Source organism: Prionailurus bengalensis, chromosome X (assembly GCF_016509475.1).
Source record: "Prionailurus bengalensis isolate Pbe53 chromosome X, Fcat_Pben_1.1_paternal_pri, whole genome shotgun sequence".
Lineage (NCBI taxonomy): Eukaryota > Metazoa > Chordata > Mammalia > Carnivora > Felidae > Prionailurus > Prionailurus bengalensis.
The window spans coordinates 13,178,320-13,204,987 of record NC_057361.1 but is presented as its reverse complement, the minus strand read 5'-3'; the positions used below and the strand labels follow the sequence as shown (position 1 = coordinate 13,204,987).

General features: G+C 43.4%; 2 protein-coding genes across 5 annotated transcripts in view; one reads left to right on the top strand and one right to left on the bottom strand.

Moving 5' to 3' along the window:
- The window catches only part of CTPS2 (CTP synthase 2), a 105,065-nt gene that overhangs the window by 33,023 nt on the left and 45,374 nt on the right, over positions 1 to 26,668 (top strand). For all 4 annotated transcript variants that reach the window (XM_043570936.1, XM_043570935.1, XM_043570934.1 and 1 more), the window contains 6 exons: positions 805 to 956; positions 5,346 to 5,478; positions 7,018 to 7,106; positions 8,199 to 8,293; positions 9,878 to 9,940; positions 10,272 to 10,315. In XM_043570936.1, coding sequence (XP_043426871.1) covers positions 805 to 956; positions 5,346 to 5,478; positions 7,018 to 7,106; positions 8,199 to 8,293; positions 9,878 to 9,940; positions 10,272 to 10,315 — 576 coding nt within the window. The remainder of the gene's footprint in view (positions 1 to 804; positions 957 to 5,345; positions 5,479 to 7,017; positions 7,107 to 8,198; positions 8,294 to 9,877; positions 9,941 to 10,271; positions 10,316 to 26,668) is intronic.
- Positions 20,697 to 25,911, bottom strand: S100G (S100 calcium binding protein G). Its single transcript, XM_043570939.1, has 2 exons — positions 25,606 to 25,911; positions 20,697 to 20,812 (listed from the first exon to the last, which is right to left on the bottom strand). The coding sequence occupies exons 1-2, from the start codon at positions 25,738 to 25,740 to the stop codon at positions 20,708 to 20,710; spliced, it is 240 nt and encodes a 79-aa protein (XP_043426874.1). The 5' UTR covers positions 25,741 to 25,911; the 3' UTR covers positions 20,697 to 20,707.

Here is a 26,668-nt window from a genome sequence, read left to right as displayed (position 1 = left end):
TTCCATAACCCCTTCAGGTTCGATAATTCTCTAGAACGATTCATGGAACTCAGGAAAATGCTATACTTACTATTGTCATTTTATTATAAAGAGTGCAAATGAACGGCCAGATGAAGAGATATGTAGGGCAAGGCCTAGGAGGATCCCAAGTGCAGAAACTTTTGTCCCCATGGAGTCAGGCTGTGCCACCATCCTGGTACATCTGTATGTGTACCAACCGGGACAGTCCCCTGAGTCTTGGTGTCCAGAATTTTTTTAATAGGGGTTTCATGATATAGGCTTGGTTGAGTAAACCATTGGTCACATGACTGAACTCATGCTCCAGCCCCCTTGCTGTCCTCGGAAGTCAAGTGGCTGAAAATTCTAGCCTAACTTGGTTGGGTTTTCTGGTGACCAACTCCCATCCTGAAGCCATCTAGGGCCGCCATGAGTCACTTCATTAGCATAACAAAGATAACCCTACCCCTGTCAGGAAATTCCAAAGGTTTTTAAAGCTTTGTGCCAGAAATTGAGAACAAAGTCTCTCTCTCTCTCTCTCTCTCTCTCTCTCTCTCTCTCTCTATATATATATATACACACACTACTACAGCATCCACGTTTCCCAATTTAGAATAAGGAGTTCAAAGAGTTTTATGATTAGATCAAAGTAAGCTTGTATTAATTCTGCCTCTTGTTTGGGTCACTGGGCTCTTGCTTTTCCTCAATCAATATAAATGAACTACCATGTCTCTTGAGTTTTGGCTCATTCTTGAGGCATATTTGAGGTGTTCCATTTAAATATGGTGTTTTATCATCATTAATCAGGTCATATGTATCCATGATGTTTCTTCTACATATCGAGTACCTGTGCTTTTGGAGGAACAAGGCATTGTCAAATATTTTAAAGAGAGATTGGATCTGCCCATTGGTGATTCTGCAAGTAATTTGCTTTTCAAGTGGAGAAATATGGCTGACAGGTATGTGAAAGGAATTACTAATGTAATCTTGAATAATTCTTGGGTTTCGGGGTAGGACTGAGACATAGCTTGAAGGATATCTACGTCACATTCCGCTTTCTGTCTGTATATGTTTTGGTCTGGATTTATCTAAAGCTTCAACACATTGTTAGAGTGTTTTGCTATATTCTTTGAAGATTTCTGGGGCTTTTGATTTTTTTCTACTTAAATGAAAGTGAATTGAAAGAATTTGGATTCTGGAATGATTTTTTGTTGTTGTTAATTCTGAAAGTATTTTGATTTATTAGTTTATTTCTTAGTTTTCTGAATACATATTTTATATTTTTAAACTTTTTTCCTTTTTTAAAAATTTATTTATTTTAAGAGAGAGCGAGAGGGGCGCCTGGGTGGCGCAGTCGGTTAAGCGTCCGACTTCAGCCAGGTCACGATCTCGCGGTCCGGGAGTTCGAGCCCCGCGTCGGGCTCTGGGCTGATGGCTCAGAGCCTGGAGCCTGTTTCCGATTCTGTGTCTCCCTCTCTCTCTGCCCCTCCTCCATTCATGCTCTGTCTCTCTCTGTCCCAAAAATAAATAAAAACGTTGAAAAAAAAAAAATTTTAAAGAGAGAGCGAGAGAGAGCACGAGCAGGGGGGCAGAGAGAGGGAGAGAGAGAATCCCAAGCAGGCTCCATGCTGCCAGCACAGAGCCCAACGTGGGGCACGAACTCATGAACGATGAGATCATGACCTGAGCCGAAATCAAGAGTCAGACATTTAACCTCTGAGCCACCCAGGCACCCAGTTTCTGAATATATATATTTTTTCATCCCTGCCACCCCGTTTCTGAATATTTTAAACAGGTTTAAATGTCACAGGTTTTTGTTATTATTGTTTGTTTTGCTTTGTTTTTTAAGTTTATTTATTTTTTAGTAATCTCTACCCCCACTGTGGGCCTCAAACTTAGAGCCCCGAGATCAAGAATTGCATGCTCTTCTGACTGAGCCAGTGAGGCACCCCAAAAATCCCTTTGAATGAGAAGTTTAGGCTATATCATTATTGTTCCCTCCTGCAGTTATTAACTATCAGCATTGTTATCAAAACCTCAGATAGATAGGTTCTAGCTTTAAGACAATGGTATTAATTTCAGCAAGGTTTGTCTCATTTGAAGCCATATGGAAATTAAATCCCTATCACCTGTTTGTTTTTTTTTTTAATTTTTTTTTCAACGTTTATTTATTTTTGGGACAGCGAGAGACAGAGCATGAACGGGGGAGGGGCAGAGAGAGAGGGAGACACAGAATCGGAAACAGGCTCCAGGCTCTGAGCCATCAGCCCAGAGCCTGACGCGGGGCTCGAACTCACAGACCGCGAGATCGTGACCTGGCTGAAGTCGGATGCTTAACCGACTGCGCCACCCAGGCGCCCCTATCACCTGTTTGTTTTACTAGATGTAGACAAGGCCTAACTCTGTGAAGTCCTGACTGCTGGATTTTTGTGCAACTTAGGTGGAGGCACCAGGTGCAGCAGTGACAAACACACATACACAAATATTGAATCATTATGTTGTATACCTGAAACCAATATAATGTTATATGTCACTTATATCTCAATAAGAAAATGTAAGCTCTGGCATCAGGCACTCTGCATTCAGGCCCCAGCTTTTCCTCTCACTAGCTGCGTGAGTTTGGGTGGATTACTCAACCTCTGTGGACCTGCTTTCACATCCATATATAACAGGGGGATACTAGTACCCACATTGAGATAATTATGAGAGAAAACACATTAAACCTTAGTCTCGCATTGGGCCCTGGGTATTGGTTCCTCGGTGTTACTGAGGTTGGTAACAATAATTAAAATGGTTTGATGGTGACAAAATGACTGCCTTTGGTAGATGAGCAGTAGTTTGAAGTTCTCTTGCCCTCTCACTTAAAACTTTAAAAAGAGTTTTAGAATTGCTGGGGCAAGTAAAATCAGGAATAAAGTGCAGTTTCGGAACTCAGGTGCTCTACTGAATGACGATGCAGTTAAGGAATCAGTCGCTTTACAGGAATTTTCTGAGTAGCTTGGGGCTGATCCTCTTTAAGCACTAGAAATTGAATGTTTAACTCTTTTTATTGGAAATAACTCTAAATTACTCTATGCTGCTGTGCTTTTTAAAGCCAGGGTTTGGTTTTCCTATTAGTTTCCTGTGGCTGCTGAAACAAATTACCACAAACTGGGCCGCATAAAATATGAGAAATTCATTCTCTCACAGTTGTGGACGTCAGAAATTCACAATCAAGGCTTCAGCAGGGTTGGTTTCTTCTGGAGGCACTGAGGGAGAAACTGTTCCAGCTTCTGGGGCTGCTGGGAATCCCTGGTGTCCCTTGGCTCGTGGCCATGTCACCCCAGTTTCCGGCTCTGTCATTGCATGGCCTTCTCTGTGTCTCTCCTCTCCTTCTCCATTTCCTCCTCTTCCTCTTCCTCCTCCTTCTTTTTCCCCTCCTCCTCTCTGCTTGCATAAGGATGCTTGTCTTTGGATTTAGGGCCCATCCTAATCCAGGATGATCTCATCTCGAGATCCTTGACGTAATTGTATCCATAAAGACCCTTCTTCCAAATATGGACACATCCACAGGTTCTGGGGGACATATGTCTTTGGAGGCCACCATTCAGCTCACTGCGGTCTTTAAGCAAAAGGGATACTGAGTATCGGTCCCTTGTGGTGCTGTTGGTTTATTGGTAATGGTGGTATGTAGACAGCTATAAGAAAGCAAATCGAGGTCACAGGGCAGGCTCATTCATGGAAGTCCAGTGCTGCTCAGAGGCCAGGGGTCCCTGGCTGAACTGGATGGCAGAGCTCGCCTGGGACCTCCGCCCAAATTGGAGGTGGCCTCGCCTCCCCGGGGACCTGCCTGTGGGGTGAGCCTACAGTGGCTCATGGCAGCCTCTGTGGCTGGCCTCTCACACCTAGTTAATGGCCGAGTGGAGAGCATGTGGGAGCTGGGCTGGTCTGGATAGGGCTCCGGGAGCCTCGCCTGCAGCCCCAAGAGGGAAAGAGTACGAGGGAAGTGGGCTCAGGATACATATCCTTTCCCAATGGCAGCCCTTCTCCCTGGGACGGGTGGCCCAGTGGACTTCCCTGTCTCACCCAGCTGCCGAGTGACTCCTTCTCCCCCGGATAGACCAGACTGAGTGACTAGAAGGAGGAGCTGGTAGTGTTGACCCCAGTCCTGCTTCCTTCCCGGGACCGGAGGCAACGTCCCTCCTTCAATAGAGGGGTGAGACCCAAGGGTAAGGGCTCATCCCGGCCGCTGTGCTCTGATGGGGTCACGATCGCCAGTTCCCTGGGGCCAAATCTGGCACGGGAAGCGCTTCCCTCTGACTTGGTATCGGAATCTTGCCTCCATGCCACTTGCTTTGTCACCTGTGTCCTTTCTGCAGCGATGGGGTGAAGCCCGGGCAGCCACGCAATCTCCAGAGCGACGTAAAATTCAGGAGCGAGCTAAAGATTTAGTAGGCTTTTCCCAGGTGCTTCAGTCACCTTCCCAGAAAGCCACCTTTACTGTCAGTTTTGACTCCTTAGCTTCTTAGGCATTTTTCTCCTCCTCACCTGCCTGCGATCACATTTCTCTGGCACACTTAGCAGATGTTGGTAGGAAAGAGGACTACTCCCGCTCATGGCAACCTTTCTCTTCTAAGGTGTTTGGGGATCACCCTAATCATCTTCAGCCCCTAGATGACATTTCTACGTACGTAGTACCAGACCAATTTTCAGGTTCGTTGAACAGATTTGGTAACAAAAGCAACAGTAAACGTCGTGTCTTTAATGGTAAAATGTGATTGAGCATCTTATGTAGAATGGCATTTTCTCATAAAACTGATCTAAATGGCTTGTAATAGTTTAAAGAGTTCTCTTAGTGCCATTCTTCAGGCATGCCACGAATAACCTGGCTTTTGTGGGCCAGCTGGGACCGTAACCATTTTTAACATTAGACAGTTTGAACGCATTTTCTTATATAATGTCACCTTACAAAGTTAATATTGAAATGTTTCCTGTTGACATTCACAACGCATTTTCTTATACAGTGTCACCTTATAAACGAATTTAAGGACAGCTCATGTTTATGAGATGGGGAGAGCTTTTTTATTTTTAATGCTTTTAGCTTTTTCTCTGATACTCTTTCCTTGGATTTATATTTGTGCTGGCTTATATAGGCCAATATTGGGGTTTCTTATGATTTTGCAATCTGTTGGCACACAGATTTTCATTCATTGGGGGTGGGGTGGAGATTTAAGTCAAGTACATCCAGTTCGAGGCTCATCTGCCCTTAAGGTTTTTAAAAAGTGCCTTGGGAAAAGAACAGTGGCTGTCATTGTGTTTGTGATGTTATATTACATGCATATAACCTTTAAACTTGTCTTTCATCTCAGGTATGAACGATTGCAGAAAACGTGCTCCATAGCCCTGGTTGGCAAATACACCAAGCTCAGGGACTGCTACGCCTCTGTGTTCAAAGCCCTAGAACATTCTGCGTTGGCCATCAACCACAAGTTGAATCTGATGGTGAGCCCCAGCTGTTCTTCCATATATTTCAGTCATTCGCTGTGACATCTCGTGTTTCAGAGGCAGGTTGTGTCAAAGGATCCCCAAGACAGCCTCCAGGATTGATGTCACCAGGAGGACTCACAGTACTCAGCACATAGCTGGACTTGTGGCTAAGATTTAATACAGTAAAAGGAGAGAGAGCAAAGTCAGCAAAGGGAAAAGATGTATGGGAGGTCTGGGGGAATTCATATTTGCAGCTTGAGTATATTCTTTGTCTTTGTTAGATATGGAAGTTGTACATGCTTAGTGTAGGAAATTTAAATAAAGCATCGTATGACAGGCAGAAAGTAGAAGGTCCTTCCTTCCTGAAATCCTACTTCTCTCTTGTACCTGTCATTACCAGTTTAATGCATATCTTTCTAGATAAATACACACATACATATATATGCATATATATGTATGTATGTGTATCTATCTATCTATCTATCTATCTATATGTTGTACTTAATGATATTCTATACAGTTATACTGTGGTTTAAGCAAGCCTTATTATCTTGATTTAAATGGTGAACCTTTATATAATGACCAAAAAGATACATTTATACATCTGAGAAATTTCATAACTTCCAACTAAGGACCTATGTGACTTTTCTCTCACCTGTCTAGCCCCTTCCTTTCATGATCACTTTTGATTTGTGGTTTTCCAAGGAATACTTACTTCTCTTCTTGCTCTTCCTGCTCATCCAAGTCCCCCACCCCCTCGTAGAAAAAAGAAAACAGCAAGAGAAAAATTGTTAGACCGCAAACTTTATAAAGCCTTTAAAATTTTGTATGTTAAGATATATTCAGATAGTAATTTTTACAGAATAAATACTAGAATAGTATAGGTCTCTAGGGACTGTTATGTACCTAGGAGTAGTTTGTACGTGATTGCTCGGTTGACAGAATTTGTTGACATTCGCTTCTGCGAAGTACTGTTTGAATCATGGTCTTGCCATATTCTTTTCAGACCACTTTGCTTCTGTGTTTACCTCGCCTGGCTTCCCGACGGGTTTGCCGTTTTCCCTCCATTTTCCACATTGTAGCACAGTGATCCTTCTAAAATCCCTCTCTGTTCTCTGTGTTCCTTAAGACCTTCCAATGGCTTCAAGTGTCAACTTCTCCTCTCCCTCAGTGGAGTGTCTTTTGAGGGCCCCAGAGTGACCACCCCTTTCTGTCTTTACTCTGAGGTTTCATACAAGCTGTTCCACCCCCACCCCACCTCCCCGTGTCTCCCACACACCTTCCTGATGGCCTCCCAACTTGTCTGCGCATGCTCATCCTCCAGGGCTGAGCTTCTTGGACGTCAGCCCCCTGGAGACTTTCCCGATGGTGCTCCTTCCCATCTTTCCTGCAGTGTCTGGGTCTAGATTAAGTGCAGCTTCCAGTTATTTCCACAGCATTTTCTTTTGCATAATAAGTAGTTATTGAATAATTGGGTCACAATGTTAGATGCCTCTAGTATTTTTGAGTATCACTTTTCTTAAATGTTCTTTTAATCTGTTGGATGTTTTTTAGTACATAGACTCCTTTGATCTGGAGCAGACCACCGAAACCGAGGACCCGGTGAAATTCCATGAAGCTTGGCAGAAGCTATGCAAAGCTGAGTGAGTGCTGAGGACTGTCCAGGACCAGTTAGCAGAATGCCATTGTGCTTTTTCCATAATGATTGGATTTACCTCAATTCCTAATTTTGGTGCAGTTTTTAAATTTAAAAAAATTTTGTTAATGTTTATTTTTGAGAGAGAGAGAGAGACAGAGTGAGCAGCGGAGGGGCAGAGAGAGAGGGAGACACAGAATCTGAAGCAGCCTCCAGACTCCGAGCTGTCAGCACAAAGCCCGATGTGGGGCTCGAACTCACGAACCCCGAGATCATGACCTGGGCCGAAGTCAGATGCTTAACCAGCTGAGCCACCCAGACTCCCCTAGATTTTATTTTATAAGTAATCAACAGAACTTTGGGGGGCAGCACTGTATTGTGAGGGTAGCATGACCGTCCCAACTATCTCTTGAATTCTTGTCTCCTCAAATGAGTGTTTGCCTAGAAGTTTTCTAAAGTATCTCCTGGCCAGGAAATTTTCATGTGCCACTATTTATTTATTTTTTTTATTAAAAAAAATTTTTTTTTTAATGTTTATTTATTTTTGAGACAGAGAGAGACAGAGCATGAATGGGGAAGGGTCAGAGAGAGGGAGACACAGAATCTGAAACAGGCTCCAGGCTCTGAGCTGTCAGCACAGAGCCTGACGCGGGGCTCGAACTCACGGACCGCGAGATCATGACCTGAGCCGAAGTCGGCCGCTTAACCGACTGAGCCACCCAGGCGCTCCTATAATAGTACTTTTAAAAGAACCTTAACCTATTTTTATTCAGACAATTCTCTCAGTGGCATTTTAAAGCAAATTGAGTTTTCTCAGTCACTATGTATGCTCACAGACCACCAAGACCTATCAGAAAATATAGATTGAAGTCAGTTGTGAAAAGTTATTCCATCTTCTTTATAACATTGGGAGGATTTCAAGAAGAAAGTTCAGGACATGATGAAATCATGTCATCAATTCTGAAAATAGACCTCAAGCATATTCTCTAGCAACCATGGCAAGTGTTGGACTTGGGATCAGTAAACACGAGCGGCTGAGAATAAGAGTTTTAAAAATAAAGACAACGTCAAATTCACCCTCGTCTTGTATCGATTGCAGTGGCGTTCTTGTGCCAGGAGGCTTCGGAATCCGAGGAACGTTGGGAAAACTCCAGGCAATCTCTTGGGCACGGACAAAGAAGATCCCTTTCCTGGGTAAAACTCATGTTTATGGATCCTAACTACGAGTTTATTAGATTGTTGATATCTAGTAGGGCTAACATTTCATAGGGTTTGTTCACGTGAAGGGTGTGAACTCGGATTTGAACATTCAAGTAGCAAATAGTCAGCCACAGGGCCCAAATCCGTGTTTTCACTGCTTGAAACTAGAAAAGATAATACAGTCACACCATCCAACGTCACAGGAAGAGCTCTGCTAAAATTTGGTAGAGCGAGCGAGGTCTTTTTAATGCCTTTGCTCAAATTGCAAAGTGTGGCTTCTGGACCGGTGAACCCAGATGAATTGGCCCCTCGATGGGGTAATGGCAGCCGTGCAGCTGGGAAATCAAATCGGGCAGGGGCTGGGGGGTGTGGGAAGGAAAGTGGGGACAGGCTGTGTTTCACCCCGTGCTTGGCTGTACTGGTGGGTTTGTGACCGTGTGGACTGGCTTCGGTGCCTTTTATATCAGCACATTGTTCATTTTCCCCACTGCCTCCTGTCCTTTGAGTGGCTTCCTAGATGCCCTCCACTTGCAATCCGTTTTCAAAAGAGAAGCCAGGAGTAGTCAGATACCCTGATACCTTGCTCTGTTGGCCCAGTCTGAGCTCATGTGGGCCACTGTTTTCTTCCGAAGTCATCTTGTTCGGTTTTTGTCCAAACGTGTTTAGTGTTATTCAGATTTCACTGCATAGAATAGTTTGCAACTCTTTAGCTTTCTCTTTACCACAGTGTCTCTTTATGTCTTAGCCATATGGAACTTTCTGAAGTCCCCCCCCCCACAATGCACCCAGCTGTTTCATGCCCACCAACTTCCGTTCTGGTGTGCCAAGTATGTGGATTGCTCTTCTCTGATGAGTCCCTTGTATACCTTAGATGTGTCTATAATGACATCTGGAGTGTTCCTTGGCATTCGTTTAGCGGACAGAATTGGTGGATGCGGAGACAGGTGAAGGGCCCATCCATGTGACAGCTTGGAGCTACACAGGTGTCTGTTTTTCTCCTCATCGAGCTCTCTTGGCTTCCATTGTGGATCTCCCTTCCCTGCTCTCCACCATGTTCCAGCCCGCCTGGAGATGCCGGTGTTCGGCGGGGAGGTTATAGGGCTGTTCTGGGCCCAGCACCCTGACACAGGCTTCCCACTCCTCAGCTCCCTGCCCGCTGGCCAGCCTGAGGCTGCCCTCCAAGAAGAGGGAGTGTGAAGTCTCCCTCTTGAGTCAGGGTGTTGTTAGATATTCTCGGAAGGAATCAGGTGCTCTGGCACGGCTGTGCAGCCCACACCTATGCCTCTATTTAGAGGCCTCTGGAAGGAGGCAGATTTGCCTTTGGACCTTGCCCTGTCTTCCCTTGCCCTTTTCTGACCTTGAATTCCTTCTTCCTCAAGTCCAAGTCGTCTAATCCCCCTTCCTGCCTCTGCCACAGTTGTTCTGAGTGCAGAGGGTACAGTAGTGAACCCGGCAGGCAGTCTTGCTCTCTCGACCCTGCATTCTAGATGGAGGAGACTGACAGTAAGCAAATGAATGGGAAATATGAAGCAATACAAAATATGTTCATCCATTTTCTATATATGCTTTTTCAAATAGGGATTTGCCTCGGGATGCAACTAGCAGTGATAGAGTTTGCAAGAAACTGCCTTAACTTGAAAGGTAAGCCTGCTGTTTGCTAATAACCATAAAAATTTTTTTTAGTGTTTATTTATTTTTGACAGAGAGACAGAGCGTGAGTGGGGGAGGGGCAGAGAGAGATAGAGACACAGAATCTGAAGCAGGCTCCAGGCTCTGAGCTGTCAGCACAGAGCCGGACTTGGGGCTTGAACCCACGGATTGCAAGATCATGACCTCAGCAGAAGTCGGACGCTTAACCGACTGAGCTACCCAAGTGCCCTGCTAATAACTTTTATTAAAAAAAAAATTCTTATTACTTAAACTGTTTTTCAGCAATATTAGTGAATTATTGAACTCATTTCTTAATCTTCAGATGCTGATTCCACAGAATTTGAGCCAAATGCCCGTGTTCCTGTGGTAAGTGCCTTGTTTATCTTTCTGGGTTGGGTCACTGTCATTTTGTTTCCAGCTCTGACCTAAATTCACAAGGGGCTATTATTATTATTTCTTCCTTACAACATCAGGACATTTTAAGTTAGATATGATTTTATTATTATTATTATTACTACTGCTACTATTATTTTTGTACCACCTGCTTTGTTCTCAATAGTCCCTCTTGTCAGCTGTGCCTTGAAGAAAGACACAATCCTGGACTGATCTCTCTTTGCGTCTGTTTTCAAGTTTAATGTTTAGGAAACGATGAAATCGACTGTGACAACAATTTATAACAGCTAATATAAATAAATGGGCTGTCCTGTCTCTGGACTCCTCGCCCGTCTGTCTAGTCTCCACATTGGCAGTCATCGGTCTTTCTGAGACAAACGTGACAGTGTTTTTGCGCTGCTCCTCATCTTCCACGGATTCCTTTTCCTAGGAAATATTCAGTCCAAGGTTCTTGGCTGGGACTGAAGGCCACTGCGCTGTGTCTCCTGCGGCTTTGCTATAGCAGTCCCCCCTTATCTATGGGGGACACATGCCACGGCCGCCAGGGGCTGCCTGAAACTGCGGACAGTCCCAGCCCTGTATATGCTTTATGTTTTCCTATCCATCCATACCTGTGATAGTTTATAAATTGGGCGCAATAAGAGATGAACAACAACAATAATCAAATGGAACGATGATAACAAGGTACTGTAATGAAAGTTACGCAAATGTGGTTTCTCTGGCTCTCAAAATGTCTTACTGTGCCGTACTCACCCTCCTTCCTGTGAGGATGTGAGGTGCTAAAATGTGTATGTGAGGCGATGAGGTTAGGTGACTGACGCAGGTGCTGCGATGTAGCTATACTGACCCCCGACGATACGAAACCATGGATAAGGGGGTGCTGTAATTCACGTCTGGTGTCCCCATCCCTTCTGCACTTGGGGGTTTATGTTTGGACAATCTAAACAATTTTTTTAGATGTATTCCCTATACCTGAGATGTCCCCCTTCCTGCAACCTCCCTTCCCATGGGATCTCACTAAAACCAATGAAAAATTTAATTAGAAAAGTAAACCAAACCCGATGACTGACAACTTCCTATTCATCCTGGGAAGTGTATCCTGACCTCCTTTCTTTTCTTGCCTCTGCCTTCTGTGCCTCATACCCACCTCTGTGAGAGTGCATACCTGACCATTGTGATCGCTTTTTTTTTTTTTGAGTTTATTTATTATTTATTTTTAGTAATCTCTACCTCCAACGTGGGGCTTGAACTCATGACCCTGAGGTCAAGAGTTGCATACTCTTCCTACCGAGCCAGCCAGGTGCCCGTGATTGCTGTTTTCAACAGTGTTGCTGAGATACAGTTTATATACCGTAAAATTTAGCCGCTTGAAGTGTATGACTCAGTGGCTTTTATCATATGCACAGATCTGTGCAACCATCACCACAGTCAATTTTGGACCATTCTCATTACCTCACAAGAAACCTCATACCACTTAGCTGACACCCCCAGGCTACTATCACCCCTAGCCCTTGGCAGCCATTAATCTCTTTTCTGTCTCTATGGATTTGCCTCTTCTGGATACTTCATGTGAATGGAATCATACAATATGTGGCGTTTTGTGACTGGCTTCTTCCACTTAGTATAATGTTGTCAAGGTCTGTCTGTGTTATAGCATCTATCAGTACTTTGTTTCTTTTTAGTGCAGAATAATATTCCATTATATGGACATAACACATTTTATTAATCCATTCATTCATTGATGGCCATTTGGGTTGTTTCTACTTTTTGACTATTGTGAGTAATGTTGCTATGACCATTGGTGTACAAGTTATTGTGTGGACGCATGTTTTCATTTCACTTGGGTATATACACGTAGGAGTGGAATTGTAGGTCATACGGTGACTGTATGTTGAAGCTTTTTTTTTTAATGTTTATTTATTTTTGAGAGAGACAGAGACAGAATGAGAATGGGTTAGGCAGAGAGAGAGGGAGACACAGACTCTGAAGCAGGCTCCAGGCTCTGAGCTGTCAGCACAGAGCCCGACGTGGGGCTCGAACTCCTGAACCATGAGATCATGACCTGAGCCAAAGTCAGACGCTCAACCGACTGAGCCACCCAGGCGCTCCAATATATGTTGAAGCTTTTGAGGAACTGTCCCACTGTTTTCTAAAGTGGCTGCAACAATTTACATTCCCACCAGCAGTGTCTAAGGGTTCCAATTTCTTCGCAGCCTCAACACTTGTTATTGTCTGTCTTTTTTTTTTTTTAATTTTTTTTTAAACGTTTTTATTTATTTTTGAGACAGAGAGAGACAGAGCATGAACGGGGGAGGGTCACAGAGAGAGGGAGACACAGAATCTGAAACAGGCTCCAGGCTCTGAGCTGTCAGCACAGAGCCCGACGCGGGGCTCGAACTCATGGACCATGAGATCATGACCTGAGCCGAAGTCGGACACTCAACCGACCGAGCCACCCAGGCGCCCCTTGTCTGTCTTTTTTTAAAAAAAGATTTTATTTTTAATTTCTACACCTCACATGGGGCTTGAACTTACAACCCGAGATAAAGAGTTACATGCTACCAGTTGAGCCAGCCAGGCACCCCATTACTATCTGTCTTTTTGATTATAACCATCCTGTGAGTGTAAAGTTGTATCTTGTGGCTTTGATTTGCATTTCCCTGATGGCTAAGGATATTGAGCATCTTTTCAGGTGCTTATTGGCCACTTGTATATCATCTTTGGAGAAACGTGTATTGAAGTCCTTTGCTTGTTTTCAAGTTGGATTATTTGTCTTTGTATTATTATTATTAAAAAAATTTTTTTTAATGTTTATTCATTTCTGAGAGAGAGACAGACAGACTGTGAGCTAGGGAGGGGCAGAGAGAGAGGGAGACACAGAATCCGAAGCAGGCTCCAGGCTCTGAGCTGTCAGCACAAAGCCCGATGCAGGGTTTGAACTCACAAACCGTGAGATCATGACCTGAGCCCAAGTCAGACGCTTAACTGACTGAGCCACCCAGGCACCCCTTGTCTTTGTATTATTAAGTTGTGAGAGTTCTTTATGTATTCTAAATACAAGTTCCTTATTAGATATATAATTTGCACTATTGACATTTTGGGCTGGGTTATGCTTTGTTGTGGCGACGGGGGGGGTGAGGGGGCGCTGTCCTGTGCACTGTAGGATGTTCAGGAGCATTCAGGGCCTGTACCCACTAGATGTCAGTACTACACTCCTCCCAACCCCCAACTAAGACACTAAAAATTCCTCCAGACCTTGCCAAACATCTCCTGGGGACACAGGCAAAATAGCCCCCATTGAGAACCACTGATTTTGAGAAATCCACTTCTGTTCCTCTCTCCTCCATCCCATTCCTTCCCTTCCTTTATGGTAGTCATTAATTTTTTTTAAACATCTTTTCTTTCCATTTACAAAATACAAGCAAACCTATATGTCTACTTGTAACCCCCTCTCCTTCTTGGATCAATGATAGCATACTCTGCCCAATTTTTTGTATCTTGCGTTTTTCACTTAACGCTATATGCCAGAGATCACTCCACGGAAGGATATAGAGATATTCTTCACTCCTTTTTATAGCTTGCAATTCAGACCATAATGAACCATAACTTCCCAGCCAGATGGTACTTTTAAGTCTTATGCTCAGAAGACCTAATACTAGCGAAGAGTTCCTTATGAAGCTTTATTACAAACATATTTCCTGACTAATGGCTGAAATGGCTGTGCAGGCAAATCATGGGTTTTCTTTCCTAAGGTAATACTTTGGGACAGGAAGTGATCTTACCAGTAGGTGCCACTATTACATAGCTTTGGCAAGGTTAATTCTTTGTCGACTATTCTTTGCACCGTGTGTGTGTGTGTGTGTGAGTGTGTGTGTGTGTGTGTGAGCGCATATCCCCATATACCCACACACGTATACGGTTATGTGCTTCCTTTTCAACAAATCCATTGGCTAGCATGCTTGAGCCACTTTTCCCCCTTGCTTTTTGTACTGATCACTCCACATCAGTGCACAGGGAACTTCCACATGCTTGCCCTGCTATATGCGTCTTTTATTTAACCAGTCTCATATTGATGAATATTTAGGTTGTGTCCATTATTTTGCTACCCTAAATCATATTGCAAATTAGGATCCGTGTACATACGTCCTTGCACCACACATGCACACTTCTATGGGATGAGTTCCTAGAAGGAGAATTACTAAGTCTGACGATCTGTGCATTTTGCATTTTGATAGCTTCTATACTCATAAGTGAGATGGGAACAATAAAACCTAATTGCTACTGAACATCTTTATGGCCAGCAATCAGTTTGTTGGAGAAAAATAGCCTTAAGAGCCAGCATTTGTGATGATGGTGAGAAGTCCTATTAAAGAAAAAGGCTAGGGTAATAGAATCACCAGGCGGCAGACACCAGGAAGCCTGGGGAAATCACTTAAACTTGAGCAAATAACAATGACTTACAGTGGGTAATGGTCATTCTGGCCCTTCTGGCTGAAAAAGTAAATAATTTGGAAGCCAGGAGCCTCCTCTGGGGTGTATTTGCTGCTAAAATCTGTTTCATAGGTGTGGAGGAGGAAAAAGAACTTTTACTCCTCCCTTTTAGGTTCTTGGCTGAGGCCTCCCTGTAATAAAAGATTAACAGGACAAAAGCAAAGAAAGCTTCAGAACATGTATGCTTCCTGTATACATGGGAGAGACCCAGGAAAACTGAGTAACTCCCCCAAATGGCCCAAGCCATCATATTAAATAACTTCTCCAGCTAAAGACAGATGTTGGGAGTGGGAAGCCGGTAATGGGGGGGTTACCCAGAAAAACACAGTAAACAAGAGCATGATTGTTATGCAGATTTAAATCCATGCTTTCTCCATTCATATGAGTTTCTGGAGATTTAGTCGTCCTCTTCCTGGTGTGGAGTGGAAGACACCCTTACAGATGGAGATTTCCCTTATGCATGTAAATGTCTCTTACCTAGTAGAGACACTGGCACCCAGGAGAGATATTTAAGAGGAGGTATCTGTTACACACATAAAAGGAGAAGTAGATTTTTATCTAAGAACGAAGGTAGACTCTGAGAGTACCAGGAGAGAGCGGATAAAATTTATTTTATTGTGTCATCTCTGCTTAATCCACAAGGTAAGCCCGAAGGCTATGTGAATTTGTAGAATATTTAGGATTCTATAGCAAGTCTGATTTTTGGCTGCTTGCTGACACCCTTGACCTTGAATTTGGCTTCGGATCTCTCCAGTTCACGGCATTGTGTACTTTTTATATTTAGAATATTTTTGGTTTTTGAGACATATATGGGAAGAAGGATCTCATTCCAATATTTAGGTATGTGGATATGCTTACGTTTTAGCATTTCTTTTCTGTTTATTGAAAATAGTAACTAAAACAAACCTGAATTTACAGAAGATGTAACATTCTGAAAACAAATCCATGTTCCACCTTCGAACGTATCAGTGAACACATGTACACCTGGACAATGGTATTGGTAAGGGAAAGGGAGAAATTTGAAGCATTTGAAGCAGATTCAAATGGACGTTTGCGATTGTGGTGTCTGATATATTTCAATTTTAGTTATCATGTATAGGACTTCTTTTACCCTTGTTTGATCCAAGGATTTTCAAAGTCGAAATGAATTTCACATCTGACACAGTGGATCTGTGGAATAGTTACACATAATTAAAAGTCGATTCAGGTGAAGGGTCGTTTGTGTTGTACATTAAGCATAATTAATGCATAACATTTTCCTACCTCTAGATGAAGCCCTGTTCGAGATATTTTTTTTTCTTCCATGTTATTTTTCAACAACTTTACATGGAAAGCAAATTAAGAAACATTAAAAAAAAAAAAAAATCCAGCCAGCCACTGAGAGAAACCTTTCAGGCCACTTTTTATTACTTTGAAGACTGCTTGGCATTTAGAACACTGAGTGAGTGTCTCCCAGCTAACAAAATCGCCTTACAGAAGTCATTTGGAGCTTAGTTTGGGCTAACGAACTTTTCTTGCCATCAAAGCAGCTGTCAAGAGGGCAGCTATACTGTGGGTAAAATAGCCCTTTATGGACCAGTCTGATAGCCTAATAGTCATTTAATCCTGTCTCTGTGGGGGCAGTAGGTTCAGAGTTGATTTTAGGCTGTTAGCCATAGAAACTGCTTTCTATTGGGAAAGAAAAATTCTTCTAGGCATGATGGCTGCCGTCCAATGAATGGCAAGGGCATCTTCTTCACCCGACCCTCCCCCATACTCGGGCCTATTTCCTGAAAGGAGACAGTGTGGGTGCTTGGAATGAGCCCCCATTTGTGAATCACCAGGTTGGTCTATAATTTTAACAATAAATGGCTAAATGAGTACTTCAAAGCTAATGCATTCGAGAGCTTTTGTACGTTGAGCTCAATGGGAAATGCTTTAGGAATAAGTATTTCAACCACTTAAAAGATTTTTCTGCAGTAGAAATAACTGGATGCTAGTGGAAAGAGATTATTAAAAAGAAAAAAAGTCATTGTGCATTTGGAGCTTGTCCACTGAAGTGCAGTCCCAAATATAGTGTATTGCAAGCTTAGCCGGGGCTTCAAGACATAGACTGGCAAAACAGATAACCAAACATACGGGCAGTGTGTGCGTTAATGCTAGCAAATGCTGTCGACTAGAACTTTCTGCCATGGTAGAATGCTCTGGGTTTGTGCCATCCAATATGATAGATGGCCACTAGCCACGTGGGGCTATGGAGCACTTGAAATGTTGCTAGTGTGGCCCAGGAACTGAACTTTAAACTTCATTGAATTTTAATTGATTTAAATGTCCGTGGCCACGTGATCTAATTGTTACAGTATTGCACAGCACAGGTAGACCTTAGATACTTAAGAATTCAGAGTCAGGGGAAAAATACTGTGGGTTATAGTAAGAAGAGATGGTTGTCAAAGGCTTGGAGACTTTATAGAGAGGAGGGGAAGGTTAGGCTAGGCCGGAATGTCCAAGATTTGCCTATAAAATACCGAGTGGGTTGGCTGAAGCATATGGCTCCCATAGGGAAGTGGTGGGAAATAGGGGAGATTGGTGCGGATTTGTGGGGGTCCTTGAGTATCAGTGTCAAAATTAATACTGAAGGCAATAGGGAACCAGTAACATAATACCTGTCAACTTTGACATAGTATGCAAATACCGTACTCGTAGCTGAAGGCTTTCCAATAGAACGAGTGCTTGAGAAAGATTCAACTGTTGAGAGAGAGAGAGAGAGAGACAGACAGACAGACAGAGATATGAGAGGGGAGAGAAGACTCCAGACACAGTACCTGGTTGAATGTTAAGGCAGCCTCAGTCTGCGATCCAAGGAGCTGGGTTGGAGCAGGAGTTAGAGTAGAAAGGTCTGGCTGGCAGAGCAGCTTTATGGAATGAATCAATGAGATTTAGTGACTGGATACTCAGGAATCATTCATTCAGCAAATAGCTACTGAACCTGTCCCACATGCCAGGCTCTGAGCTAGACTTGGGGATACCTCAGTGAAAGAACAGATAAAAATCCTTGCCCTGGTGGAGCCTGCAGTCTAGTGAAGATTGATGTTTTGTGGTTGACAAGCTGGTACTGTTGATTCAAGAGGAAATTCAGGGACACCTGGGTGGCTCAGTTGGTTAGGCATCTGACTTTGGCCCAGGTTATGATCCCGTGCTTCGTGGGTTCAAGCCCCGCATAGGGCTCTGTGCTGACAGCTCAGGGCCTGGAACCTGCTTCCGATTCTGTGTCTCCCTCTCTCTCTGCCCCTCCCCTGCTTGCACTTTGTCTCTCTGTCTCCCAAAAATAAATAAACATTAAAAAAAAAAAAAGGAAATTCAGGTGAATCCTGTTGGATGTGGGAGATGAGCTCACTGTTGGTAACCAGGCCAAGGAAGCCAATGAAATAGACATGTACACCCATGCTACATACAACCCTTCATGCTTTTTCATCCTTCTTGAAGACTGTCAGACTAATTTGTCCAAGTCAGTAAATCTTAGCCAGGTAGAGAAGGTATCTCTACCTTGCGTTTCCTGTGCATTGCCACCGGGAGGCCTTCCCAGCTTGCCCCATCTGCCCTGGAGGCCTCCTGCCCAGCCCCAGCTTCCACCCTGCTGACACCCCCCCACCCCTTGCAACCTCTTTGTTGCTGCCACCTCATCTTCCTAAAGCACATTTACATCACTTTATGCCTCCTACACCCTTCCTCTCCCTTTCTTCTGACCTTGGTTTATCATGGCAACCAAGGACTCTCATGATCTAAAGCCCTCGTGCCCTCTAATTCCTCGTAGCTGGCCTTGCAACCAAAATGTAGTATGTGTGTTTCTGAAACTACCTTGAACTTGCACATGATGTGTTTACTTGGGGTGTTTTCTCTCTTTTTGAAGCCCAGTGCTGCCACTTCCCTTTAGCTTCCCCTCAAGGCTCTTCCTGCAAATTCCAGCTGGAAATACTACTTTCTCGATTAAGCCTTTCCCTGACCTGATCCCAGACTTACGGACTTCGGATCTCAGAGGGCTAGAAGTTTATTTCTCTGGCATCTTGTGTAATGTCCTCTCCGTAGTAGTTGCTTTATATATGTTGGAGTTGAAAGAGATTACGTACATTTATTCTGTGAGGGACAGATTGAGAGCCAGAATTCAGGCTAAAATGGGAAGCTGGCATGACCTTGATATTAGAAGTCAACAAAGCACCGCTAACAAAAAATAAAACCCCGAACTATAGACTAATGTTGGCTATTAATAAAGATGTGAAAATCTGAAATAAAATACGAGAGTGCCCAATTTAACAGTATTACAGAATAATTGAGCGTGTTTAACCTGGGGGTTGAATTGGTTAATGTATTATATTGATCAGACAAAACAGAGAACCCCCATGTGTCCATAGATGCTCGGTAGGCAATCTATAGAACCCAAACCTTCCTGCTCACAATCTCTTAACAAACTAGGAAGAGAAGGGGACTTTTTTTTTTTTTTTTTTTTTTAAGTAGGCTTCATGCCCAGCGCAGAGCCCAATGTGGGGCTTGAACTCACAATCCTGAGATCAAGCAAGAGCTGAGCTGAGATCAAGAGTCGGATGCTTAACCTACTGAGCCACCCAGGCGTCCTGAGAAGGGGACTTCTTAAACAAGAGAAAGATTATCTTTTACAAACCCATATCCAGCAGTAAAGTCAATGGGGATCCCTATGAAAACTAGAAATGAGTAGAAGATGTGCACTATGGTGACTAATGAAGTTGTTAAAATGAGACCAACTAATGCTGTCTGGAGATTGAAGCTGGCGTTCTCCTACCTGTTTGTAGATTTCCGAATCAATACAACCTTTTGGAAAATCAATTAAGTGGTCTATTTCACAAACCATAAAAATATTCATATACTGTGACTCAGACATTTACTTCTCAGACATTCTCCTAAGGAGGGAAATATGGTGTGTTGACAGAGGTATGAACAGTTACTCATTAGTATAGCATTGTTTAGAAGAATCAGAAATGACAACAGTCGAAGTGTCCCACAATGGGGAAATAGGTGAGACTATTATGGGGTCTCCCTGCAGTGGAATATAATTAGTCATTAGAAATGTTTGAAGTTTTTGGTGCAATGAGAGTGCTCTTGTATTGAATTAGAATGATACAAATTGTATTTAAACATTTCCTCACTGTGTATAAAAATCTGCCTTGTTTCTTGGTAGGGTTAAAAGTCATTTTTCTTTTCTTTGGTTAAATTCCCCAGCAACACTCCCCCCCCCCCCCACCTCCACCGCCTTCCCCCCAGCTGTTTCTCAGATCCGGAGAGTCCCGGCAGCACGGGATGCCAGAGCTGGGAGGGCCCTCTCTCTGCTTCTGCTCCCGGAGAGGGTCACTGATTCAAAAACCACAGCAAGCGCCAGAGGTGACTTTAAGACAAGTATGTGTTTTTTGAAGTCTGCTCCTCACCAGCTATTGACTAGAGTGAAATAGGGGTTGGAACTGGAAATGATGTGAGCCCTGAGTGGCTGGGGAGGGAGAGCAGGAAAAGGGTTATTCTGGTGGAAGACTGGAGTAAGGGCCCTGGTTTGGCACGTCAGAGTTCCTTCCAAGCCTCCGATGCCATGTTTGTAGTCTTCGTGAAGATCGTGGAACTCTTCTCAGCCTTTAAAAAAAAATCTATGTAATTATATGCATTAGACTAAGGTTATTTCAAATCTATTAAGCCATGGGGGTCAGTACTTGACAAGGAGAGACATGTCTAAGAATTTCTTTATTAACAGTAATTGGCCTTCACAGCCAAACCATTATAATTGCAAAGAATTAACCAGAGACATTAGTGATTCCATATAGAATAGGGCCACATCCCAGGCGCTCTTCTTTTGGAATGATACATTGTCTTGTTTTTTTTCCTTCACTGGGATATCTTCTTGACTAACACCTGGAATTCTTCAAAACTAACTTCTCCGTCTCCATTCTTGTCCAGTTCTTGAAACAGGTCATCTAGGGTGCTGGGGCCCTGGTTTTAGACAAGAAGGATGGGATAGGGAGAGGAGAGAAAATAAATCAGTTACTGCTACACATTTTCTGAAATGAGAGACACTGGGTCTGTGTCCCAAGAAGGCAGCTGAAGTTTCAATTACATGGTTGGAGGTGCAAAGACCAACTTTAGCTGCAGTCATGCTCCCTGTCACTGAACTGGCTATCTTTTTATTTTTTTTCCTATATCACACATTTATTATTTTAATATTGATAATGTGCATTTTAATATACAGTTGACCCTTGAACAATGCAGGAGTTGGGGCACCCCCCCACACACAGTCGAAAATCTGAGGATAACTTTTGCCTCCCCGCAAGACTGAATTACTAATAGCCTACTGTTGACTGGAATCCTTACTGATAACATATACAGTTGATTAACACATATTTTGTATGTTACATGTATTAAATACTGTATCTTACAATAAAGGAAGCTAGAGAAAAGTGTTATTAAGGAAGTCACAAGGGAGAAAAAATACATTTATAGTACTGTACTGTAAAAAATCCTCGCAGTTTGTACCCATGTTGTACAAGGATCAACTGTAATTGGTTTTCTGTGCGATCTATTTTTCTTTATGCCTCTAAAAACATTCCTTTGAGAAGGAATCTGCGGCTTCACTGGACTGCCAAGGAGCCCACGGCCCACAAACACTGGAGGGTTCATGCCCCAAGTTTTCCTGGGAGCTAGTTCTGTGTCTGGCTCCCAGGGCTGGGCCAGCATATAACCTAGGCAGCACTGTGCCGAGTCTTTCTGTAGCTTGTTAAGTGCTCCCCAACCGCCCCCCGGAGGAGATCCACTTTACAGATGAGGAAACTGGCGCTCTGAGACAGTTGCTGACTTGTTCTACAGCTTGTAAATAAAGAGAGGGCTTGAGGCTCAAACATTGACCCTAGAGCTTAACCCCTTAACTGTGAATCACGCCAGTTTTTCCCAAGCCCTGGGCTTCGGCCCACCTCTACGCTGTGCAGGATGACTGGAGCAATGGTTCTCGCACTTTGGCGTGCATCAGAGTCGCCAGATGGGCTTGCTGACCTTAGTAAACACAGATGGACAAGTTCCCACTCCCAGAATTTCTGATTCACTAGGCCTGTGGTGGGGCCTGAGAATCTGTATTTCCAACAGGCTCCCAGGTGATATTGATGCTGCTGGTCCGGGACCCATCACGTTTGGAGAACCACTGCTTGAGATGTTACAAGAGATCATGTTAAGCCTGACTCCTTTTTGACTACTGGCTCTGTAGTGTCTTCTTTTTTTTTTTAATGTTTTAAAAATATTCGTTTAGTTTTGAGAGAGAGAGAGACAGAGTGTGAGCGGGGGAGGGGCAGAGAGAGGGAGACACAGAATCCAAAGCAGGTTCCTGGCTCTGAGCTGTCAGCACAGAACCCGATGCGGGGCTCAAGCCCACAAACTGTGAGATCATGACCTGGGCTGAAGGCAGAAGCTCAACCGACTGAGCCACCCTGGTGCCCCCTGACTCTGAAGTGTCTTATGCAGACTTAATTTTTGTCTCTGCCCTAAAACTCAAATCTTAAGGCCATTATATTTCTGCCTTTCAGGTAGGAGTTTATCTGTGGCAAAATAGTACCAAGGAAACTCATTGAAATAACAGTTTAGTTTATAAATCAGCTTCAAAAAAATGTTTTTATGTTTATTTTAGAGGGAGAGAGAGAGACAGAGAAAGAGAGAGAATGGATAGATGCACACAGGGAAGAGGCAGAGAGAGAGAAAGGGACAGAAGATCTGAAGTGGGCTCTGTGCTGACAGCAGAGAGCCCGACACGGGCCTTGGACTCATGAATTGTGAGATCATGACCTGAACCAAAGTCAGGCACTTAACTGACTCAGCCACCCAGGCGACCCCCGCCCCCTCAATTTTTTTAAAGTTGTGGTAAAAAACACACATTTACCATCTTAACTATTTTTTTTTAACGTTTATTTATTTTTGAGAGAGAGAGCACCAGCAGGGTAGGAGCAGAGAAAAAGAGAGGGAGACACAGAATCCAGAGCAGGCTCCAGGTTCTGGTTCTGAGCTGTCAGCACAGAGCCTGACGTGGTGCTTGAGCTCACGGACCGTGAGATCATGACCTGAGCTGAAATCAAGAATTGGACTCTTAACCAACTAAGCCACCCAGGCACCCCTATCTTAACTTTTTTTTAAAAAATTTTTAAATGTTTATTTATTTTAGAGAGAGAGAGACCGAATGTGAGCAGGGGAGGGGCAGAGAGAGAGGGAGACACAGAATCGGAAGCAGGCTCCAGGCTCCAAGCTGTCAGCAGAGAGCCCGATGCAGGGCTTGAACCCATGAACCGTGAGATCATGACCTGAGCTGAAGTCAGATGCTTAACTGACTGAGCCACCCAGCCGCCCCCCTATCTTAACTATTTTTAAGTGAACAGTTCACTACTCTTAAGTATGTTGACATTGTTGTACAACTGATCGCCACATCAAAATATGTTTTAACCCCTAAGATTCCTATAGACATTTGGAACTTTGCTGCCATCAGAAGACTAAACTAAGTTAGTTACTCAGCATTTGTTGTATAAATACCAAACACTTTTCCTGAGGCATTTGCTAGATTCTAAACCATGCAAGGTGATGATGGAAAGACTGTAGCTTGGAAAACCTTAGTAATCGTTATGAAAATATAATCAGGTACATGACTTGGTAAGCAGATTCTTACCTTTATCAAAATTGTAAGTCATGTGCTTTTTGTAGTAAAAACATAAACCATAGGAAAATATAGAAAAATCCCCTGCTCTTACCTTTTATTTTTTTTATAAATGTTTATTCATTTTTGAGAGAGAGAGAGTGAGCGAGTGGGGCAGAAGCAGAGAGGGGGACAGAGAACCCAAAACAGTCTCTGTGCTGACAGCAGAGAGCCTGACACAGGGCTTGAACTCGCAAACCGTGAGATCATGACCTGAGCTGAAGGTGGACACTCAACCGACTGAGCCACCTGGGCATCTCCCTCCGCAGTCTTAACTTTTAAAACCACTTATTTGAGTAGGTTGCCTAGGCTTTCCTGATTATTATTTTTCTTTTATTATTATTCCTTCCTATTACAATTTTTCTTCCTTTTGGAAAAACTTCAGAGTGTTTTTTTAGAATTTAGTCTTTCTCAGGGTGCCTGTGTGGCTCAGTCAGTTGAATATCTGCCTTCAGCTCACGCCATGATTTTGAAGTTCATAATCTCCGGGTTCGTGAGTTCAAGGTGGGCGTTGGGCTCGTTGCTGACAGCTAGGAGCCTGGAGCCTGCTTCAGATTCTATGTCTCCCTTTCTCTCTGCTCCTCCCCCGCTCTCTCTTTCTCTCTCTCTCTCAAAAATAAATAAACATTAGAAAAAGGATTTTAATCTTTCTCAAAGACCTTTGTTTTATTTTTTTAAGGTTTATTTTTATTTTTGAGAGAGACAGATCTTGAGAAGGGGAGTTGGAGAAAGAGGGAGACAGAGAATCTGAAGCAGCCTCCAGGCTCTGGGCTGTCAGCACGGGGCCCGACATGGGGCTCGAACCCATGAACCATGATGAGATCATGGCCTGAGCTGAAGTCGGACGCTTAACCAGCTGAGCCACCCAAGCGCCCCTGTTTTAATTTTTAATTAAAAAGTCTCCTTTACTGGGCACCTGGCTGACTTGGTAGAGCATCTGACTCTGGATCTCAGGGTTGTGAATTCAAGGCCTGCGTTGGGCGTAGAGCCTACTTAAAAATAAATAAATAAAATAAAAATCCAGAAAGTTCAAAAAAAATCCCCTTTTCTGCTAACACTTTTAACTGTTTCTGAAAGTTACTTTGTATTTTAACTGTAAGAAAATGAGGCAAGATTGGATTATAAGGTCATTGAATTCAGCCACTCTTTAGTACTAAAAACAGAAACCTCAGCAACTACAGTGAGAACCTTCTCACACGTCATACTGGCAGAAGGGACAAAATCTGGGCAGCAAATGGTTTCTTCTGAAGTTACAGCTAAATAGTAACCAAGTCAGATGAAACAGTTGTGCTTCCATTTTGAAGATCCCTTTTAGTTGCGAAGGAAAGAAAGTATTTTGGAGCAATGAGAATCAGCCTGCCTCTCTTCTTTATTGCCCCAAGATGCACTTTGATTTTGACAACTCTGCAACAGTTTTGACAAGAAACTGTAGGGCTAAAGAGATTTAATCCCTTCCTGGAAGTTGTTTAGCAATGCATGGCTGCCTCATTAACACAGATTTAGGTGCTTAACACAAATTAACACAAATTTAAATGGTTTTGAAATATAAATGGGTGTCGCCAGATGGCAATTTGTCAGCGCAAAGTGGGTTTTCTTTTCAGATTGCCAAATAAGCATTGGTCTTCTTGACAGATCCTACCTATAACAATGAAGCACGTCCAAGGCCAACCAATGATGTTTTTGCAGACCTCTTTGTTTTCCTGAAGCCTGGCACAGAGGTGCTGAACCCAGGGTGACATGTGGGTCCTGTAGGTCTAACTTCATGAAAATGCGACCATTGCTTCCTTTTACTCTGGCTGGTCATGGAGAGTTCTGTGCCAGGCTGTAGGGCATAGAAGGCTTGGAACCTGCTTTCCAGGTACTTGCCTTCTGAAATGTGGTCTGCCATCAGGGAGGGAAACACATTCAAGTGTCCTTGCTCAACAGATGCCCGCACCTTGTCTGCTGTGTGCTCTGGCTTAGACCCAGCTCGGATGGGTATTGCATTCCTCAGCCTCTCCCCTCCCCTATCCTCCCTTGTCACCATCAGAGTCCCCTTTCGTGGGCTCTGTGGTTGTGCACTCACTTTCAGCAAACTGGGGAATTCAGTCTGAATCAATAGCTTCAACTCCTCCTTCGACAGCTGGTCTGGATCACCTTCTTTGGCTGCGTATTTTGCAAAAATGCTCTTCAGTTCTTCAGGAGACTTTTTTGCACTCATTTTGGTGTCCTGTAAATCGGGAAAGGAATGAGCTCACCAGAAAGCTGAGCTGGAGTTTTATACCGATGATTGCCAACACTTCAGTGCCTTTGGGCTCTTTCCTTGGTGTAGTAAAAATAATCATCTTAGTATGTTCAGTGTGTATTCTTAGAGTACATCTGTTACGAGACAGTCCCTGGAGCCTTACATTTTGATTAGTAGTTGTGACATTCTCCACATTTTATGTACCTGGTCTGTGCTCTGTAGGCTGTGGTCTTGAAGAAACCTGACCACAGCTTTTAGCCTCTAAGTTACTGGTAATATCTTTAGATGGCACAAACCCACTTTCTCTCCTGACCTGTATCTTTGACAACCATTCTGAAAAGAAGCAGAAAGAGCTCCAGGAAGTACTAAAATCACACTTACCTGGTTGCCCAGCAGCAAGGCAGCTAGAAGAATCAAATAGGAGTGCGAAGAGTTGAGCAGGATCGTGACTTTTATAGTCTTTACGGACTCACCACCCTGATTATGAAATTTTCCTTTTGTTTGCCATTTAAGGGTAATTATTAATGGTTTTTGAAACCCAAGCTTGAGACTGCATGAACCTCATAATTAAGGGCAAGATCCAATAAATGGCCACCTTAACAGTTGCTTCATGGTTCAGAGTCCCAAGAGTAAACTTGGATTTTTTCCCCCCCTTACATTGTATTTTCCCTCCAATGTGGCATTACTGTATTTGCTGAGTGTTCACATTTTGGAAAGCTTAACTATGGAGAGTTGTATATTTTTCAGTTTGGCTGCATATTTAGGCTCGAAAAAGTAACTTTCTTCATATGCAGAAAAAAATGCTATCGTGGGTGGTCAATACTATAGAGTCTAAGAAATTACAGCATTGCTGTGGAAGTCCCTGTGGTGTTTTGTACAGATTAGGTCCTTAAATACTTGAACA